General features: G+C 36.1%; 1 protein-coding gene across 1 annotated transcript in view; it reads left to right on the top strand.

The window, feature by feature from the left end:
* The first annotated feature begins 2,522 nt into the window (after nt 1–2,522).
* The window catches only part of LOC121369139, a 32,971-nt gene continuing 11,701 nt past the window's right edge, over nt 2,523–23,792 (top strand). The window contains exons 1-3 of the mRNA XM_041494011.1: nt 2,523–4,714; nt 17,604–17,881; nt 23,479–23,631. Of these exons, the coding sequence (XP_041349945.1) occupies nt 3,706–4,714; nt 17,604–17,881; nt 23,479–23,631 (1,440 nt within the window). The 5' untranslated portion in view covers nt 2,523–3,705. The remainder of the gene's footprint in view (nt 4,715–17,603; nt 17,882–23,478; nt 23,632–23,792) is intronic.

A 23,792-nucleotide genomic window follows, 5' to 3' on the forward strand; every position in this document is an offset into this window, starting at 1 on the left:
ATACCAGTTGTGGTGCAGGTATCTGTAGTAGTTAAAATGTTTCTTTGCAATACAGTCTGTTTTGCTCAAAATGTAGTTACAACGTGTTAAAAGTTATGAAAAGGTAAAGGTTGTTTTGTTTAACAACACCATTAAAGCACATTGATTTATTAATCCTCTGCTATTGGATGTCAAACATTTGGACAGCACATACCACAGCCTTTGATATACCAGTTGCGGTGCACTGACTGGAATGAGAAATAGCCCAATAGAATCAGCCAAGCATTTTATACCACTGGGTTAAATACCGACTCTGTTAAAAGTTATTAGTGCAGTTACATTTACATACCTGTATGCAGCGTCATGCAAGTTTGTTCATGATTATACATTTATTGCCAATGTAATTAGTCCTTATTTAATTATTAGCAGTGTTCGAAATAAGGACTTATCTGCTCCGCTTGTCCTGACAAGTGATAATCTGCTGAGACAAGCAGAATGAACCTTAGTGGTTGTCCAGTGGACAAGTAAAAAGTTATAATGCTATTTAATTTTGAGCAATCAAAAACATTGTCCTTGCTCTTGAATAAAACTAATGACTTATTTGGACATGTAAAAATATTGGTGGACAAGAAGATTTGTAGATGTACTTGTCCATTGGACTAGTGAAACATTCTGATTATTTCTATCACTGCTTAGAATAGTCTGATGTTGTATGGGTCTTGTTTCCATCAGTGGCCCATTGAGCTATTTCTCGTTCCAGCCAATGCACCAGGATTGGTATATCAAAGGCTGTGGTATGTGCTATCCTGTCTGGGATGGTACATATAAACAATCCCTTGCTACTAATGGAAAAATGTAGCGGGTTTCCTCTAAGACTATATGTCAGAATTACCAAATGTATGACATCCAATAGTCGATGAGGGATGGGACGTAGCCCAGTGGTACAGCGCTCGCTCGAAGTGCAGTCAGTCTGGGATCGATCCCCATTGGTTGGGCCTATTTCTCGTTCCGGCCAGTTCACCACGAATGGTATATCAAAGGCTGTGGTATGTACTACCCTGTCTGTGGGATGGGATCTTTTATGTGCACCATCCCACAGACAGGATAGTACATACCATGGCCTTTGTTACACCAGTTGTGGAGCACTGGCTGGAACGAGAAATAACCCAATGGGTCCACCGACGGGGATCGATCCTAGACCGACCGTACATCAAGCGAACGCTTTATCACTGGGCTATGTCCTGCCCTTTGTAGCTATGAAGTAACACAAAAACCATGTTTAAAACCATTATTCAGTGGTCAAAACACTGCTATCCCATCCGCCTTTTGCCAGTCAACATCACCATGGACTAGGAGGCGTTTTTTTCGTCTGTTGTCCCATTGGACCGGCAATTATTTTGGGCCAAATTAACAAAACCTGGGTTTTTTTAAATGCAGTTGTTTAAGCATTATAAATATATGTAATTACACATGTGTAACACATAAACAAGCTTTACAAATTCAGTCCTAAATATTTTTGCAACATTTATAGCTTTTTGGACCAATTGTCTGACAGGCATTTCATCCAGTTTCGATCCCTGCTATTATACATTATTACAAGTAGCTACCAATAGTAGATATATATATACAATAATGAGACTAGGATTTAGGAGGATCCAAGGAACTCTCTAGCTTGGTATTAAAGTAATTAATTTTACCTTTGCATATAAGGTAAGGCTATTAATGTCAGCAAATTTCATTACATTAATGTGCCACCACCCCCATTTTAAAATCCTATATCAGCATGTCATAATGTACATATATGTGTCCATGTATAAATAAACATACAGTCAAACAATAAATGACTAAGTGCATTCTTTGACATTTACATATAAACATTGTACACTAATTATGTGTGATTCATCATCAACATGATTCAAATTAAAAACCCATTACTTCATGCACTCTCTTCCACTATTTTACGTCCAAACCCCCCCCCCCCCAAAAAAACACAAAAAAACAACAACAACAACAACAACAAAAACACACAACTTTTTGGAAGTTTAGTTCACTCCTGAAATGTACTCTACCCCACCCCTCTACACAGGAGCATCTACATGCAGGCTTGCATGTAGGCATAGAAATTACTTTGTTTAGTATAATGCCAGTTGTATGATCCTAAGAAAGAACATGTAATTATAAAGTATAAACTAATGCCATCTTTCTTAACGCCTGCTGTGCAATGTATTTATGTTAATTAGGTTAATGCTATTAAAAATGTGGCCCAAGGAGAAAAAAGACAACTCCCAATCCTTTATGTACAGGTTTTACCGTGTGTGCAGATACTTTAAAGATAGTGTATTTTTCATGCCATTTTTTTTCTATGTGACCTAAATATTTATTTTTTATTTTTTAAATTTGTTTTAATTAATTAATTAAATTATTTATTTATTTATTTATTTATTTATTTAATTATTTGATATAAAATGATTATAATGTTTCAGACTTTATTATTTATTTATTTATTTTATGTATTTGATATTAAATTATTGTAAGGTTTTAGACTGTTTATTATTATTATTATTTTTTTTTTTTAAATTTTTTATTTTTATTTATTTATTTATTTATTTATTTATTTTTTTATTTTTTTATATAAAATTATTATAATGTCTCAAACAAGATTTCTTTGTTATGCAGTTTTTTTAAATCACCAAAATAAGATTTGGCAACAGTTTTTTCTTTGTACTGCCCAGTTGGAAAGCATTAGTCATCTAATTTTGGTGTGACATCTTGATTTTGCATGCTGGCTAATAAAAAAACACAACAACATCAAGCCTCACTAAATGTGTGGCAAGTCAGAAGGACAGATGTCACCGGAGACAGATATTCCTTTCATTGGAGACTAAAATTTGCATACAAACAACTGAGTACGCTGTGAGTCAAACCCACGTCACACCAAGGCGCAGCGCGTGCCTCTCCGATAGCACTCGTTTTACGCTCACTAAGTTTTTTACACTTGAGTGAGCACAGTTTATGCTGTGAATATTACCTTATGTAGCACACCTAGACAGCATGTGTTAGTGACAATTGTGTGACAGTCGGATTAAAGGAGAGAAAACACCCTGTAACATATTTAACATATTTACATTCATACGTCGTCGTAAGCAGTGGATTTGTTTTGCTGTGTATTATGGTGGATAACGTTGCTCATATCTTTGTGTGTGTGGGTTTTTTGTGTGTGAGTGTGTGACGGTATCCTTTTTTTAGCTACTTATGTAGATTAAGATAATTGTAAGGATGTCTGAAGGCCGATAGCCGGTGGTATCAGTGATAAGTAAACCAAACCAGCTACTGCTCATGCTCTGTGCTTGTGGAGGAAGTTACCTTTGTGGAGATGGAAGACTCGCCGATCAAGCCACATGTGTTGTGACCATTATCTCTTGTGAGTCTCTATCTCGTCTCTCTCTCTCAGCTCTCTCGCTCGGAGAAGATTTGGGTGTTCTGGTCTCACAGACCAGGCAGTGCGAGCCACACTGGTGATCTACACTGGTGATCAGAAAGCGAGAGGCTATTTTTAGCGGCTGGCAACAAGGAAACAGGAGTAGAGGTGCACCTTATAACATACATACATACATACAAGTATTGGTGTGGCTTGTTGTGCTGTCTGTTTTGAGACTTGACTGGTAGCCAGAAAAACCAAGATGACTTTCACACTTGGTAGTCTAACCATCTGTGTGAGGGTTAGGAATGGAAAATAGATGCTCGTCTGATAGATCAGCACCACCTCTGAAATATAAAAATTCGGGATCCGATGTTAATCTTTCGTCACTGCAATTCTTCGATCTTAAATTCAGTGATCTCTCTTCCTCGGATAGTTACAGTTTTTTTCGACATGGGTTTATCGACGAAGACGATTTCGAGGAGTTCAAACAGGAGTTGAGGGACTTTAAACGACTCCAGAGGGAGATTAACGAAGACCTTCAGTTACAGAGTCAGGCCAGAAAGAAACGTCATCGGCGCTTTCACATCGGCATCTTGGAACAACAAGAGCAACAGCAGCAGCGGTGTCAGCGAAGTGTATGTGAGAATAGCTTCCTTTATGATCCACCGATGGAACTGTTTGGTGGTGATGAACATTACGAAGAGTTTGAGCGGGTTTTCGATACGATCAGCAGTCGGAAACGGTTTTCCACGGACGTTGATGAGTACAGTCGATACAGAATGCAGCAGCGTTCGCCAAGTGTTGAATCGGACGGGTCGAGAATTAAAGACCCATCTCCGTTTAGATTCTCTTACGGCAGTCGGCACAGACTCGACTTTGCCGACATCGACGACAGCTTTATGGACTTTTTCAACAATGACGAAGATTTCATGGAGTTCGAAAAGGAATTTGAAAAGTTCAAGCCAAGAAGACGATCTCACGTTTTGGATGATGATTTACCTTCCTTCGGCAGCAGCTGTGATATTTTCGAAGATGTTCAGATGTTCTGTGATCGGAGTCTTAATAACGATAGTAATAGTGGTGCTTCTGAAAATTGTAACCGTGTGCCCGATGGGGAGGGTGATTTTCAAATGTGGAATTCTGCGGAGGAGTGGGACTTCGTGTTGAATAAACTCAAACGGAATAGCAGGCTGTTTAGTGAGAAAAATCCAGTTTCGGATGAATGTAAAAATCAACACAGAAAAACACATGTGGATAGTAGTAATGTTTGTAGTTCCAATCGCTCGTCTGGCTGTGATATTGATGATAACGAAGGTAAGGTTTCCCACAGCATTAGCAATAAAAACTGCTAAATAATTAATTTATATACATGCTGAATATATAACAAACAATGTTTGCCAAGGCTTATTGTAGATTACATATGTGAAATTAACACCAAAAATGCTTAAAATCAATAGATATTAAGTACTGATGCACAGTATTACCTGTATATCAGTATAATGATTAAAAAGGTAAGTAATACCTTCATGTATATTGATAAACGTCATTTTTATTTTTAATAACAGTCCATTAACACGTCTAACCATAGCAAATATATATTATTTTGATTAAAAAAAACTAGCAGTAAAATGTTTGTTACAAGAAAGCAACAGAAATAATTAAATTAATTTTAGCCATTAACACATCTAATAATGGCAAATATATATTATTTTGATAGAAAAACTAGCAGTAACATTCTTGTTACAAGAAAGCAACAGAGATAATTAAATTAACTTTAGCCATTAATACGTCTAACCATGGCAAATATGTATTATTTGATAGAAAAACTAGAAGAAAGCAAGAGATAATTAAATTAACTTTAGTACATCAAGGTAACACACACACACACACATGCACACACACACACATGCACACACAGACACACACACACACACACACATGCACACACACACACACACATGCACACACACACACACACACATATCAAAGTTTAAATAATGAACTTTAGTAAGTTGTATCACATGGTTTTTTTAAAATTGTATTAGAAGACTCCCTTAAAATACTATTAACACTATTATAAATAATGCATAGCATCATAAGTGGTAGAGATGGCAAGAGGAGGATGGGGTCACTGGAGATTTTATACTTATTCACCTCAGTTGAAAGTTGAATTAATCTATATCTCTTCCCCCCATTGCTCACATCTTCTGATGTCTATATAATATTATGATAAAGGTACGCTTATCATCACATCTTGCAATTCAAACATCATAACACTCATCCCTGTGAAACTGGATCACTGAATCCTTTGAAAAAAAGACACATAAGTCACCTTTCACATTCCTGTGCCCTTTCTGAATGAACAGGGAAATTGCCACGAATGAAACACTATAATGATTTAGTTCCGTTTTACTCACAGGTCTGTAGGAATTGTGGGGTGGGTGGGTGTGTGTGTGTGTGGGGGGGGGGTTGTGTTGGAAAAGGGGGGGTAATTAAAATAATACTAGTATATCACTTCAAAACAAAATGGGCCGAATTTACAAAGCCTAATTATGTTTTACACGCGTGTAAAAACAAACATTTACAATGCTTAAACACCTGCGTTTAAGAAAAACATGCTTCGTAAATTCGGCCTTTATTATTTAAATTCATATACTACACAGGTCACGCTACTTCTGATCATCAAAGAAACATTTGGGAAGAGATTTCTGTATTTTCAAATATTTTTTTTACAATGAAGACCTTTCATTTAGATTTCTTGTTCCACCCAGTGCACCACAACTGGCATATCAAAGGCCGTGGTATATACTACACTGTCTGTGGGATGGTGAATATAAAAGAACCCTTGCTGCTAATCAAAAAGAGTAGCCCATGAAGTGGCGACAGTGGGTTTCCTCTCTTAATATCTGTGTGGTCCTTAACCATATGTCTGACGCCATATAACCGTAAATAAAATGTGTTGAGTGCGTCATTAAATAAAACATTTCCTCCTTCCTTTCATTTAGCTGTTTAGTATGTACCTGTATTAGGCATAAAGAATGGTGGTGTGAGGGCTAAAAAAAAGGCTTGTACACAAAGTAACTCACTTCTTTGCAAACAAGGTCAGGCGTTTTTCCAGGTTTCACAGGTATATATATGAGACAGATGTTTTGTTATGAATACCTTTACTGTCAGTGTATCTGTCAGTCTTACAGTACACTGCGGTGGTGTAAAATAGATTAATCAACTAAAATAGTTCATCATTTTTACTGTTACATATGAATGAAGGAATGTGAGGATGGATGAGAAAGTAGATCGGTGAGTGGATGAAGGAAGAATGAAAACAAACAAATGGTGATAGATCGTCAGTCATCTGGATACAGTTGGAGATTCCAGCTGTTGGTTTTCAGTTTAGTCTCAATAAATTATATATATATAGTACTCTGGTACGGATCCAGAATTTTTTTTTTTTATTTTTTTTTTTATTATTATTATTTATTATTATTATTATTGTTGTTATTGTTGGGGTTTTTTTTGTTTGTTTTTTGTTTGCTTGCAATTACTTAAATGGAAGTTGTGTGTTAGAGGCAAACATACTTTAAAATAAATCGGAAGAAAAACTTTTTTGTTGTCAGCAGGGTGGGGGGGGGGGTGGGTCCATATTGTCTTGATCTTTTGACCGAATGTCGAAATAACCATGTGTTTTTTACCAGATAGGTGTGTTTTTAAATGTGCTGAGGTGTTGATAATTTAAATCACTGAATGCAAGGGACATTTATTCATATGCAAAAAAGTCTAATAAAACCTGTAAGAGATGTACATAGGTATGCACAAAGTCTAATAAAGCCTGTAAGAGATGTACATAGGTATGCAGAAAGTCTAATAAAGCCTGTAAGAGATGTACATAGGTATGCAAAAAGTCTAATAAAGCCTGTAAGAGATGTACATAGGTATGCAGAAAGTCTAATAAAGCCTGTAAGAGATGTACATAGGTATGCAGAAAGTCTAATAAAGCCTGTAAAAGATGTACATAGGTATGCAAAAAGTCTAATAAAGCCTGTAAGAGATGTACATAGGTATGCACAAAGTCTAATAAAGCCTGTAAGAGATGTACATATGTATTGAAAAAGTCTAATAAAGCCTGTAAGAGATGTACATAGGTATTGAAAAAGTCTAATAAAGCCTGTAAGAGATGTACATAGGTATGCACAAAGTCTAATAAAGCCTGTAAGAGATGTACATAGGTATGCACAAAGTCTAATAAAGCCTGTAAGAGATGTACATAGGTATGCAGAAAGTCTAATAAAGCCTGTAAGAGATGTACATAGGTATGCACAAAGTCTAATAAAGCCTGTAAGAGATGTACATAGGTATGCACAAAGTCTAATAAAGCCTGTAAGAGATGTACATATGTATTGAAAAAGTCTAATAAAGCCTGTAAGAGATGTACATAGGTATTGAAAAAGTCTAATAAAGCCTGTAAGAGATGTACATAGGTATGCAGAAAGTCTAATAAAGCCTGTAAGAGATGTATGCACAAAGTCTAATAAAGCCTGTAAGAGATGTACATAGGTATGCACAAAGTCTAATAAAGCCTGTAAGAGATGTACATAGGTATGCACAAAGTCTAATAAAGCCTGTAAGAGATGTACATAGGTATGCAGAAAGTCTAATAAAGCCTGTAAGAGATGTACATAGGTATGCAGAAAGTCTAATAAAGCCTGTAAGAGATGTACATAGGTATGCAGAAAGTCTAATAAAGCCTGTAAGAGATGTACATAGGTATGCAGAAAGTCTAATAAAGCCTGTAAGAGATGTACATAGGTATGCAGAAAGTCTAATAAAGCCTGTAAGAGATGTACATAGGTATGCAGAAAGTCTAATAAAGCCTGTAAGAGATGTACATAGGTATTGAAAAAGTCTAATAAAGCCTGTAAGAGATGTACATAGGTATGCAGAAAGTCTAATAAAGCCTGTAAGAGATGTACATAGGTATGCAGAAAGTCTAATAAAGCCTGTAAGAGATGTACATAGGTATGCAAAAAGTCTAATAAAGCCTGTAAGAGATGTACATAGGTATGCACAAAGTCTAATAAAGCCTGTAAGAGATGTACATATGTATTGAAAAAGTCTAATAAAGCCTGTAAGAGATGTACATAGGTATTGAAAAAGTCTAATAAAGCCTGTAAGAGATGTACATAGGTATGCAGAAAGTCTAATAAAGCCTGTAAGAGATGTACATAGGTATGCACAAAGTCTAATAAAGCCTGTAAGAGATGTACATAGGTATGCAGAAAGTCTAATAAAGCCTGTAAGAGATGTACATAGGTATGCACAAAGTCTAATAAAGCCTGTAAGAGATGTACATAGGTATGCAGAAAGTCTAATAAAGCCCCATGCAGGGGGCAGGACATAGCCCAGTGGTAACGCACTCGCTTGGTGTGCGGTTGGTTTAGGATTGATCCCCGCCAGTGGCCCCATTGGGCTATTTCTTGATCCAGCCAGTGCTCCACAACTGGTGTATCAAAGACCGTGGTATGCTCTATCCTGTCTGTGAGATGGTACATATAAAATATCCCTTGCTGCTAATCGAAAAGAGTAGCTCATGAAGTGGTGACAGTGGGTTTCCTCTCTCTATATCTGTGTGGTCCTTAACCATATGTGTAACACCATATAACTAAATAAAATGCGTTGAGTGCGTCGTTAAATAAAACATTTCTTTCTTTCCTATATATATGCAAACAGGATACAATTTTAATGCTCTTTTAAAATATATTTTAAAAAGTTGTTAAAAATATGTTTACATGCATCTGCATGTACTCCGGATTATTTCCAAAACCTTTTACACATGAAAGATAACAATCGGTGAGTAATAACAGGAAAACAAAACTTATATGTATTTACATACATGCATGTGGTTGACCTGAAACCACTCGTATTCCATACCTATGACCCTGTATACACACATGCACATGTACACGGTCAGTGTAGACTAATGATTTAAATGTGGAACTGATTTATTTGACATTATCAAGATGACCAGTGCAAACTTAGATCACTGACTGGAAATTTGACTCCTGTTTTGAAAGCTCTGAGCGATTGATCCCGAGTTTACAACAGGTGAAATATGTGTTAGAATGTGTGAAATAATCAGTGAGTCACAGATATGAGGTAGATATGAGGAACCTGCAGACAGCCTGCAGTAATTAGTGGGCTGTACATGTGTTCAATTGACACAGTACTGAGTGCTCCAGTACAAAATGTTCACTTCCTAGCCAAGTTTTCATTCCCCTACTGGTCCAAATGGAGAGGGCTATAGGTTTTCTTTTAGTCCTTCCATCTGTCTGTCTGTTTGCGTCTGTGTCTGTTTCTGTGTGTCTGTCTCTGTGTGTCTGTCTCTGTGTGTCTGTCTGTCTGTGTGTCTGTCTGTCTGTTCACTTCCTAGCCAAGTTTTCATTCCCCTACTGGTCCAAATGGAGAGGGCTATAGGTTTCCTCTTAGTCCTTCTGTCTGTCTGTCTGTCTGTCTGTGTGTGTGTCTGTCTGTCTGTCTGTCTATCTGTCTGTCTGTCCCACATATGGTTTTCCAGACGTTTTATTATTATTATTTTTGCAATGTATTTTAGACTAAATATAATTTTTTTTAATTATTATTATTTCATCACAAAAGACACACAACAAAATTTCTCATACATATTGATACAATAAACATAACAATACAATATTAGCTGTGTAATAAAAAGGTCCCATACATGTTAATATTATAACTCTGTTAATCAATTCAGGATAGTCTGCAGTATACATTAGACTTCGCTGGCATAGGAAGCTGGGAGGGGGAGGGGACAAGGGGCATGTGCCCTGCACTTTGTAGCAGCAACAATGGTTTATATATATTTATACATGTATTTATATATGTGTGTGGCCCCCTCCTTTTTTTTGCACCTTTCTACACCCGTGGACTTGGGTGGTAGAGCAATTGCCTAAGGTGCAATGGGTCACAAGATTGATCACCCTCCGACATGTTTACCTGCAAAAGAAAGCGTAAGAAAATTCCTAAATGCAGGTAAATATGTGAAGAACATGCAAATTATGCATGCATGTACTTTAAAAAAAAAAAAAAAATTGGACATCATAGTAAATACGGTATATAAATAGCAATTATCCGAGTGTAATCAAATATTTTTTTTTTTTTTAAAGTTTTGTTTAACAAAAACACTAGAGCACATTGATTAATTAATCATTGGCTATTGGATGTCAAACATTTGGTAATTCTGACTCATAGTCATCAGAGGAAGCCTGCTACATTTTTCCATTAGCAGCAAGGGATCTTTTCTTTTGTTCTTTCTTTTTTCAACTTATTTTTGTGCTTAGATCCAATTACAGTTCAAGCACGCTTTCCTGGGCACACTCCTCAGCTATCTGAGCTGTCTGTCCAGCACAGTGGGTTATTTGTAAGTGGCTAGTGGTTAGTGAGAGAGAAGAGGGTGTAGTGGTCTTATACCTACCCATTAAAACTCGCTCTGGGTAAGAGCTGGTACTGGGCTGTGAACCCTTTACCTACCAGCCTGTAGTCCTGATAGCTTAACCAAGATACCACCGAGGCTGGTGGGATCTTTTATATGCACTTTCCCAGCGACATGAAAGCACACACCACAACCTTTGACCAGTTGTAATGTATCTTAATACATTGTGGAGTGGAGTGACTCAGACCATATCCATTTTGTGTAAACTGCCTGATGGTCACTGTTTTTGAAGTAAAAATCGCTGTTGCTTTGTATGTTGGTAATTTATTCGATTAGCCTGAGCAGTTTTCCAAGTTTGGTTTCAATGTTCTGACATCATTTTAAGAAGTTGGTTTGCTGGGGCCTAATTCACAAAGGTCTCTTATGCTCTGTCAGACAACAAAGCATTCTCTTTGTATGTCTTTTAGCATTGCAATGCGAGAACGCAAAGTTGCGAGAGTTTAGTGAATTAGGCCCCAGGTAATCAAAATAAGTAGGTACATATCATGGCCTTTGTTACACCATTTGTGGAAAACTAGCTGGAACAGGAAACAACACAGTGGACCCACTGACAGGAATGAACCCAGGATCAATGGCGCATCATACAAGCATTTTACCATGAGGAGTGGGGGAGGGGGATGTAGCCCAGTGGTAAAAAGTTTACCTGATGCATGGTTGGTCAAAGATCTAGTGTTTTTCCTAGCTTGTTTTAGCATGGTGCAGCACCATGCCTCACTAGTCTAGCACCATCTTGCCTTAATCAGCGCCATGCTGCCCTTAGATTAAAAAAGCCTTTTTCAGTAATTAATTCTAAAACTGCCTTTATAAAATATGCCTTTTATATCTTTTGCTATTCATTTATTAAAGCAAGCACATAAATTACATTAATGTTTATTTAAAAAACCCACATTTTTTGTATTTTTAATGAAAAACAAGTGCCCAGAAAATGGTGAAAATGCCCCCAAAGTGTGTGGTCTACCATGTCTTGCCTAATTTCTAGGAAAATCACTAAGATCAATCCTGTTCGTGGGCCCAGTGCTCCACAACTGATGTAAAAAAAAAGGCTGTGGTATGTACTATGTCTGTGGGATACTTCATATAAAAGAATAGCCAATTGCGTGGCGGTGGTTGGTTTCCTTTCTCATTATCTGTATTGTCTTTAACCATATGTACAATGCCATATAACTGTAATTAAAACATGTTTAGTGTGTCGTTAAATAAAACATGCCTTCATTCCTTCCTTAGACATGAGTGTTTGAAATACCACATGCTTACCTGTAAAAATGCATGTAGAAATTCCAAAATGCAAGGAAATATTTAAAGAACATGCAACTATATGCATGTAATCATGGTAAACACAGAAATAGCAACTTTACCAGGGTAATCAAATGAGTGACACAATGTCGTAATACATTGTGTAATGGAGTGACTAAGACCATATTGATTTTGTGTGGACTGCATGACAATCACTCTTTTGTATAGAGCAAAATTTGGTCCTATTCTAATTACATGTTTTAGTGAGTTTATTGTGAATTTTCTCAAATTAGATACTACTTAGAAGGTTATTCTTTCTATTGCTATTGCTTTGTGTGTTGATAATTATAAGGTATTAAACAAGCTTCCATTTCATATCATGTTTATGTCCCGAGTGAAATAATTTTCAGTTGTCACAAGCTTTAGCAAGTGATAATGAAAATTATTTTACGAGGGACATAAACATGATACAAAATGGTAGTGAGTTTAATATCCTATTTACTACCCATAATCAATCTTAATTTATATCACTCAACTCATTACGTTGACATTCCTGTAAGGTTGTAGTGTGCTAATCGATGATGTCATAAAGTGTTATGTCCTACTTTGTGTTCTTGGTACGTATCACCTTGATATATGTACCAAGATACTTTTAACCATAAGGGTACCAGTTATTAGATTATCCTGAGCAACTTCCAATTTTTGTTTTAGTGTTATGACTGCAGATTATGAAGCTGGTAATCAAAATAAATAGGTACAAATTTTACAGGTACTTTTGAAAAATTATTTATAACACTGAATATCCCATAAACAGGATAGTACATATCGTGGCTTTTGTTACACTAGCTAGAACAAAAACAAAAATGGCATAGTTTGTCCACTGACAGGAATCGATCCTGGATCAATGGTGCATTGGGAAGCGCTTTACAACTGGGCTACATCCTGCTCTTAAAGTTTTAGAAACCACTGATACAGAATGAATGAATGAATGAATGAAATGAATGAATGTTTAATGACACCCCAGCACGAAAAATACATTGGCTATTGAGTCTAATACAGAAGTTAACAGCTCGTCAAACTTGATTTAAACATATTTTATTGCTGTAAAAGTAAACAGTTTTGGGATTGACCAACAGGATGATGTTAACATTAAGGCCTCTCCCAGCATTTTACAAGAATACAATGATTTTTAAAGTCAACATGACATACATGAATATATGGTAACTCCAGAACTATAATATATTCTTCAAACCATGAATATATGTAACTACATAAATTTTAAGATATCAGTGCTCTACGATATCAGTGATACTTTCCAGACATACCCCCCCCCCCCCCCTTCTTTCAATATTAGCATGTACCACCATTTTACATGTCATTCCTTTGGGCCTTGATTAATTTTTTTTTCAATTACTGATAATTGTAATTAAAAAAAGAGAGTAAAAAACCAAACATTAAATTTTTTTTTATATTTTTAAATACAATTTTAACAAATAATTTTTTTATGTTCAATTTAAAAAAAAAATGTGTTGGCTGATTTGAATCTGTCAGTGCAAACACCATATGTTTATAATGTATCCTTTTGATTATATACACACACGCACACACACACACACACACACACACACACACACACACACATGTATGTATATTATTATGTGATACACTAGGTACATCAGAACATGTTTAGACATTTCTCTTTGTTAGTTGCTTGTTGATTGACCTCTGGGCGGAAAGGTTATGCAAGAGAGCATGCTGCTTGATGTGAAATACTGTTAAGATAACATGAACTCTGGCTTGCTTCCAAACCATACCATGCCATGCAGATGAAGGAAGCCTGAACACAGCATGACCTGAGACATGTGTTTAATCATAGGAACCATCGGAATACACGGAATACACATTTGACATACACTAATAAATGTTCAAAACTTGTTTTATTGATATTACACTGTGAGGGATGTATTGCAGCTTGTACAAGTACATGGAATTAAAAGAAAAATAAATTTAAATTTAAATACAAATATTTGGTATTTATTTACCTTATTTTTTATAAAGGGATTGGTGAGCAGATACACACCTATATTGATGCCTAGCCTTCAGAATTTTTTTTTTTTTTAATTTTCACGAACTAATTACATTAACATTGAACATCTGTTACTGTAACATATATGTTTGTATGTGTACATGTACTTTTAGAATGCCAGTTCTAATTTTGATTTTATATATATATATGTGTGTGTGTGTATTATGTATGTGTATGTATGTATGTGTGTATATATGTATGTATATATATATATATATATATATATATATATCCATTTTGACAGTCTATTTACTAAATGAATTCCTTCCAACAATTAATAACTTAAGCACTTGAAAACAATTATAGTAAAGAAACAAATTGGGATGGTTAATGTATGGACTAGATACTATAAACATGCTAGTAAAGGATACCTATACAGTGAAACCCCTCTAAACCAGACACTCAAGGGGACCAAGTAAAATGTCCAGTTTTAAAAGGGATAACCCCCGGGTTCTGTTATGTACCAATATTTAAAAAAGGACCATGAAAAACGTCCAGTTTTGAGGAAATTCTGGTTTATAAAGGATTCAGTTTTGAGAGGTTTCACTGTATATCAGTCAGTCCATGTTTGGTGGTAACAGGACATAACACATGAAATGCTTGTTTCTCATCCATCACGCATGTACAAACGGATGTTATCTATCTGTCTACATGCAGATGTATCTATCAGAATAGTCATATTTATTCAGTAGTCTAGGTGGATGGGTGGATGAATTCAACAATTATGTAATGTTCCAGGGAAATGGGCTTTGGAATGTGCTGTGTTTGCATTCTAAAATATTTTTTTTTTTTTTTTTAATCATTATGCAAACCTCTGAGAATTAAAAAAATTTGAAAACCATTTATAAGTTACAAAAAAAGGTTTTTTCATGTAACCCATTTAATTTTTTTGTGTAACCTGTCATGACCATGTAAAATGTCTTAAATTTAATGTGCGAATGGAAAATGGGTTAGGCAAAACTAGACTTACATTTACAAATGAAATGATAGTTCTCACAATATTCAGAAAAATCTGAGGTTTTAAGAACTAATTTTGTATTACGCTGTAATTGTTAAACTGTTCCTAGTACAGGCCTCTGATAGTTGAATATTTGTGTAAACCATTTATTGGTTACGCAAAAATACATTCACCCAAAGCATCCAGGAGAAATAGTAGTTATACACCAGGCAGTTGATGTTAGATATTATTTAAATACATATATATATATATATATATATGTGTGTGTGTGGTATATTACACATACACATACACGCGCACACGTGTGTGTGTGTGTGCTTGCATGTGTGTGTGTGTGTGTGTATGTGTCTGTGCGTGCATGTGTATGTGTGTGTGTGGGTATGTGTGTGTGTTCGTGTGTGTGTGTGTGTGTACGATATATAACACAGTTATATTTATTACCAGTACACTATTATATTTACATGTACTTTACAGTGGTAGAAATTAGGAAATATTTTCACTGGCCCGGGGGACTATTAGCTGAGGAAAGTTACTAGCCCCCAGGAAAAATCACTAGCCCCCCACCCCCACTTCATTACTGAAGCAGTTTGAGAAGACCAAATCTATATGGAAACTATACATGGCAACTAAAATAAGCATAACGTACAAAAATTAACAGTGTTTTCACAGGTTCATTTGAAGTATAACACACTACACCAACGTTGTCATCATTCATCAAATGTGTTTTTTTTAAATTACCCCCTCCCCAAGGCGGCAGCAAAGGGTGGAGTGTTTACAAAAAATAATAGCAATTATAATATTAAAGTAATTTAAGTAATAAAACTCAGGAATTATCTTTACTGTTACTGAATTATTTTATTCTGTCCTGATACACTCTGATGTCCACTGGTAAACTCGGAACTCTCCACTCGAGACGTTTGGAAGCAGCTAGTTAAAATCGATCGATGCCAACATGATCTATAACAGTGCGTTGAATTAAAGACTGTATTTTTTACCGTCGAAACGAACACTAAACACCAACACACACACACACACACAAACATTTCAGAAACAAAAACTGGAAAGTTCTGATTATGTTTGCACTAAATATCCGGATTTATCGAGACCAAATGAAACTGCGATACTTTACACTTTGTCAATCTATCATGGCAATTTATTTTGATGAAACGCATCTACAGTTTGTATGTTTAACAGGTTTCATTGGCAAAATAGTCTGACAGTCCGCATCATGAATCTGGGTCACAACTGCCCAGTATTAACAGCACGGGGGACTAGAGTCATTTAAATTGTACTCGCCCCCAGGAATTTCTACTTGCCTGGGGCGAGCGTTAGCTTCTATTCCTGCTTTATAACTATCGGAATACAATGTATTGTTGTAATTGTGGTGTAATGTATTTAAGTATCAACTGCCTGGGGTATAACTACCATTTCTCTTGAGGTCTTGGGGTGTGGGTATTGAATTTTGACGTAGATAATATCTATGAGTTGTATGACTCTTAATTGACATACATCAACAAAATCTCATATACCCTAATCATCGTCATTGATTGAGAAACAACTCTATTAAAGGCATATTGTCACAGACCACTGACCTATTTAATGATCTAACAAAGTATTACCTGAGCAAAAAATTATTTGATGTACTTTATTCAACTATCTTTATAACCACCATAATCCATTTATTAATGATATTTTGTAAATATATTTGAATTATGGCAATGGTCCAGAATTAAAAAAACTAAAATTGCCGAGAGGGTTGACATGGATTTCACTCCATCATGGTTCAGTTAAGGTGATGCAATAGCTAGATTTGGTTTCCAACAATTAATGTAATTTCTATTTATTATCAATTTTTAGAGAAATGAGGTCCTTGAATCTGTGATAGTATGCCTTTAAGGCAGGTACATCCTCATGTCAAATGGTGTGATATTCTAAACAAACACATTTAAGGCTAAAAGGCTATAGTTCGTTTGTTGGCATTTGCAAAAATGCATTGTGTTGACATTATGTTGTACATATATATCAGATTCAAGTATAAAGGTAGTTAGCCATAGAATGTACTGTCCTGTCAATGGAAAATATTCATTGCTGATTCAGTGTCATTTCTCACCCTGTATTTCTGTTTATTTCACACAGTATCATTTCTCACCCTGTATTTCTGTGTTTATTTCACAATATCATTTCTCACCCTGCATTTCTGTGTTTATTTCACAGTGTCATTTTTCACCCTGTATTTCTGTGTTTATTTCACAGTGTCATTTCTCACCCTGTATTTCTGTGTTTATTTCACTGTGTATTTCTGTGTTTATTTCAGACTGTCATTTCTCACCTTGTATTTTGTGTTCACAGTATCATTTCTCACTGTGTATTTCTGTATTTATTTCACAGTGTCATTTCTCACCGTGTATTTCTGTGTTTATTTCAGACTGTCACTACACGTGTCATCACAAGTGTTTACATTCTGTGGAATTGGACTGTGCATCAGTGTGTGCTCAAAACACTACAACAGATACAGAACAGTCGCCCGCAACAACGCCAAAGAACTCACCGTCTCGCGAACTGCAGTCGGAGACAATGACACCTGTTTCATTAGACATATCTCCAGAAAAAGCTATTAACAGTTCGTGTAATTGTTCATCGGAGTTACCTGTCCCTGTCGTCGTAGAGGATCTGGTTGGGGATGATCGAGCAGACAACACAAATGTGAGTACGAAAGAAATACCAAATTAAGTTTCATTAAATATTTAATTGCAAACCTAAACTCAAACCCAAACTAAAACCCAAAATTAAAAAACAAAACCCCTAAAAATGAAAAAACCCAAAACACACCTTTCCACACACACACACAGAGTAAACATACTTTAAAACACAAACATACACACCTTGGTTGGATTCGAATATGGAACTAACTCTCCCAAATTTTCCCTGGACACCTATAGGAATACGGGCAGGACATAGACCGGTGGTAAAGTATTCGCTTGATGCAAGGTCAGTCTAGGATTGATCCCCGTCAGTGGGCACATTGCGCTATTTCTCACTCCAGCCAGTGCACCACGACTGGTACATCAAAGGCCTTGGTATGTGCTAGCCTGTCTATGGGATGGTGCATATAAAAGATCCCTTGCTGCTAATCGAAAAGAGTAGCCCATGAAGTGGCGACGGCAGGTTTCCTCCCTCAATATCTGTGTGGTCCTTAACCATATATCCGATGCCAAATAACCGTAAATAAAATGTGTTGAGTGCATCATTAAATAAAACATTTCCTTTCTTCCTTCCTTCCTATATGAATAACCTAATATGGCACTGTAAAACAATGGGGGTTGTGAGGAGTGGGTATCAACATATACACACACATACCTAAATTGGGGAACATTTTGTTTTCAAAATCTTGATTAGCGATATTTCTAGCTAACTGAAAATTAATTAGCAACTGCTGTTTAATGTTTTATAATTGTGTAATGATCTCTGAAACTTGTGTAGTGAATCACAACATGAATCTGAACAAAATGTTCCCTCTAAATATATGTATTTATCATACTATTTACTAAATTATAAATGGTATTATTTCAAGGATGTTAGGCTTGCTGAATATTGATTAGCGACTACTGTTTAATGTTTTATAATTGTGTAATGATCTCTGAAACTTGCGTAGTGAATCACAACACGACACTGAACAAAATATTCCCTGTAAATATATGTACAGTAAAGTACACTTATAACGAACATGCTTAGAACAAACTACTGCATAGTATGAACTGATCATAAAGTCCCTTTTTATTTCCCTATACATTTATAACCTAATGTGCACAACAAACTACTGTTATAACGAACTAACTATCATGGTCTCTTCTGGTTTGTTATAAGAGTACTTTACTGCATTTATCATGCTATTTACTAAATTATAAATGGTATTATTTGAAGGATGTTAGGCTTGCTGATATCTATATCCTCAAGGTACACCTGTAGCAAACTAGGCAGGTGTTCATAAATCAGTATCTTACCTGTCATCACAGGATGTGGTGGTTGTAGAGGCTGTCTGATTATTATAATATATTGAGGAGATACGAGAATTATTTATGGGAGGTGGGTCTGCAGACAGGGTTCGATAAAGCCACAAGACTTCAGTCCGAGTTCAAATTATTTTTAAATCACTGGCAGGATTCTGCAAGTAAGGTTTTGATTGGTGGACATGAGCTCCAACTGGCTGTCTTTAGATCCACATGTAATAGTGGAGCTAATTTTAATTAGATTACCCACAACTGGTGTATCACAGGCCATGATATTTAGCTGTTCTGTCTGAGAAAGTGCCAGTAAAAGATCCCTTGCTACTGACGGAAAAATATAGCGTGTTTTCTCTGAAGACTACATTGTACATGTCAGAATTCCCCAAAGTTTGACATTCAACAGCTGATGATTAATTAATCAATGTGCTCTAGTGGTGTTGTTAAACAGAACAAACTTTTAACTTTTTAAAAACTCTATTATCGATTAACCATTGACCATCTTTCTGAACAGACATCCCTAGACATTGGTCAGTCCCTTGACCTCAATATTTAAGAGGAGCTATCACTTTGGCAACAAAGGAACTGGCAATTGTCAGAACCTGTGCCCACAACAGGTCGTGCACTATCACAGCCTGTTTGGAATGTGTACGTAAAACCACTTGACGTTGACTTGGCAACTCCATCACTCCCCTGAGACTAACTAGTTCAAGGAGAGTGATTTTTATCTCCCTTTAGTATGTGAATTAACAAAAAAAGAGTAATACAAAGGAATTAAGTATTAATACTGGTAATTACTTAAATGGCTCCTCATAAATTAATCTAAGTTACAGGAGCAATTAAATCACTCCCCTCGTTTTTTGTTATGGAAAGATCTGCAGTCCAGATAACTGAAGAAAAAAGAAAGAAATGTTTTATTTAACGACCCACTCGACACATTTTATTTACGGTTATATGGCGTCAGGCATATGGTTAAGGACCACACAGATATTGAGAGAGGAAACCTGCTGTCGCCACTTCATGGGCTACTCTTTTCAATCATCAGCAAGGAATCTTTTATATGCACCATCCCACAAACAGGGTAGTACATACCACAGCCTTTGATATACCAGTCGTGGTGCACTGGCTGGAGCGAGAAATAGCTCTGGCCCACTGACGGGGATCGATCCTAGACCAACCGCACATCAAGTGAATGCTTTACCACTGGACTATGTCCCGCCCCTTCCAGCAACCGAGACCAAAAGTTAACTAACTGGGACTGAAGTCTTGTGGATTTGTTGAACCCTGTGTGTAAACCCAGCCTTTGATATGCTAGTCGTGGTGTACTGGCTGGAACGAGAAATAGCCCAATGGGCCCACACTGATGTTAAAATGAAACAAATGCGTCTTAAGATTTAACCGCACATTGAGAAACATTGTTTTGAGCATGTATATGTGGTTTATGCATATAAATAAATGTGTTGTGTTTTGGCACTGACAGGTAAAACCCCAGCTCCTACGTGTATATACATTCCTGAGGCTGTGCATACCACCACTTTACTGTGTGATTCCTCATTGTGTATAACTGTGTGTTTCTTTTGTTATCCAAAAACGCTTGTAGGAAATCTCTTTCATTATCTTCATCATTATACCGATGGAAATAAACACGGCAATTAATTTTAAATTATTCACATTGAATCCCATTAAGTTTTGTGTATCAAAAATTATGACCTGTTTCAGGGTTCATGAATATTTTAGCTCCCCCAAGTTTGAAAGTAATGAGTTTACTGAAAAAATTCTTATGTGAAATCATGACTTCATATATATAATATATATTTATTTTAATATATCACTCATTTTTGTGTATTGAAACCTCCCAGAAAACCGAAACCTCATGAATATATATATATTTAACTCAGTGGAGATCCCTCAAAATGGGACGTTTTTCATTGTCCCTTTTTAAATATCGGTACTAAATAGTACCTCTCTGAACCAGAAACGTTTTAAACCAGACTTTTTATTTGGTCCTGACGGTGGCCGGTGTGTGTGTGTGTGTGTGTGTATATATATATATATATATATATATATATATATATATATATATATATATACACATATATATATATACATATATATACACACACACACACACACACACACATGGATATATTCAGTGATAGAAATAAGCAGATTTTTTTTTAGTAGTCCACTGGATAAGTACATCTAAATATCTACTTGTCCACCAATATTGATTAATTAATCATTGGCTATTAGATTTAAAACATAATTTTGGTAATTCTGACACATATGAGAAAACCTGCTACATTTTTCCATTAGTAGCAAGGGATCTTTTATATGCACTTTCCCACATGATAGTACGTACCATGGCCTTTGACCTGTTGTGGTGCACTGGTTGGAATGAGAAAAAACCCATTAAGTTGAATGGATCCACCGAGGTGGTTCGATCCTGCAATACAAGCATCTCAGGCGGTCAGACTTTAAAGAGCCATTTGGGCCCATCCAGTATCAACCACCAGGGGCAGAAACCTGCATGGCTATAAAAGATTTTCATTGTGAAATTCATTTCAAAATCAGGAGTCTAGACTCTTGTGGAAAACAGATTGCATGCATTTGGAGTTGACACTAAATGTGTGGCTCCATCTGACCTACCGGTTAAGGTCAGGTCAGAATTTCTATAAATATTTGATTAACCTTTAGTTGTAGTTTTCAGAAGTCAGAGGTTAAAGACAGGGCCTGTCACGATTTGACATCAGTTATTAGTGTGGGCTGGACATAGCCCATGGTAAAACACAGTGGGTTTTGGATCGATCCCCGATCCTCGTCTGTGGGCCCATTGAGCTGTTTTTCATTCTAGCCAGTGCACCACAACTGGTATATCAAAGGGCATGGTATGTGCTATCATGTCTGGAATACTGCATATATAAAAGATCCATTGCTACTAATGGAAAAATGTAGCAGGTTTCTTCTCTAAGAGGATATTTCAACATTACCAAATGGCCATTGGGCTATTTTTCATTCTAGCCAGTGTGCCGCAACTGGTATATGAAAGGCAATGGTATGTGCTATCATGTGTGGGATAGTGCATATAAAAGATCCCTTGCTACTAATGGAAAAAATGTAGCGGGTTTCTTCTCTAAGACGATATTTCAACATTACCAAATGGTTGACATCCAATAGCCGATGATTAATAAATCAATGTGCTCTAGTGGTGTTGTTAAACAACATAAACTTTTAACTAATTAGTATGTTACCATCAATTTTATCTGGAGAAGCCATTTAATAAATATGCAGAACTGGTCTTTTTTTGCAAGGTGGCCATTATATAAGAGGTTAAAATGCAGACATTCGATTGATACCTTTTGTAGACCAGTGGTTGTGATGGTAATAAGTTATTTTCATGCTTATATCCAAGCATGCAGTCCTGGGGATGTGCAATCAACTGTTTGGAAGGAAAAAGTATTGAGTTAGTGTTAAAAGACGAAACCGGGTGAATCCACTACTCTTATTGATCAGCAGCAGGGGATCTTTTATATAGACATTCCCACAAACAAGATTTGTTTACAAATAAGATTAGCTTAAATAGTATACATACGAAAAGTTCATTTTGAAAATGCAGCATATGCCAGTTTCCAGATTTTGGAGTTGGCAGTGACGGTATTCTGATGTTAGTACATCTCAACAATATGACCATAAACCTCCATTAAAACATGATCTGTGCCCCATGAATAAGATGTTAAAACTGTTTTGTGTGATATACGCTTTATAATGTTCCAGTAAAACCATGTTTTTCACAAAATGAAATAAATGGATGTATAGTGAAACCCCTCTAAACGAGACACCCTGAAGACGAAGTATAAAGTCTGGTTTTAACAGGTATCTAGTTCAAAGAGGTTGTGTTCTGTGTTGATATTTAAAAGGTGCCATGAAAAATTACCGGTTTTGAGAGAATTCCGTTTTACAGAGGGTCCGGTTTTGAGAGGTTTCACTGAACAAGGAAACCCTCTAAACTGAACACCCATGGGACCAAGTACAAAGTCTGTGTTTTAACAGGTATCCGGTTTATAGAGGTTGTATTCTTTATTGATATTTAAAAAGGTGCCATGAACAATGACCGGTTTTGATGGAATTCCATTTTACAGAGCGTTCAGTTTTGAGATGTTTTACTGTATAGTGTTTTGGAAAGTAACTTTTTGTATGTACATCCTATATGTACACATGTTTATTTTCATCAGAATAGTATATCAATAGTATACTGACTTGTTATTGTAACAATGGGTCTAACACTACTGTTTATTGCAGGAGAAAGATGAAACTGACAGTGGGTACCGGTCTGGCACCATACCAGACGAACATCTCCCCAAAGCCAAAGGCCAGGCCACTCTCAACAGAGAAGACATGAAGAAAACGATAGACGAATATAATAAACACTTCCCAGGCTCTAGCTTTGAACTGGTAAGGCAGGAGAGGTGATGCTTTCTCTGATTACAGGTGGCAGTGTATTAGCTGCCACTGTACCAGTGATGTGAAAATGAATCTTCATTTGATAGGAACATGGGCTGAAAATGATTATATTAGATCGCAATCTTTGCCATGAAAACATTCAAGACGAGCTG

Source organism: Gigantopelta aegis, chromosome 3 (assembly GCF_016097555.1).
Source record: "Gigantopelta aegis isolate Gae_Host chromosome 3, Gae_host_genome, whole genome shotgun sequence".
Classification (NCBI taxonomy): domain Eukaryota; kingdom Metazoa; phylum Mollusca; class Gastropoda; order Neomphalida; family Peltospiridae; genus Gigantopelta; species Gigantopelta aegis.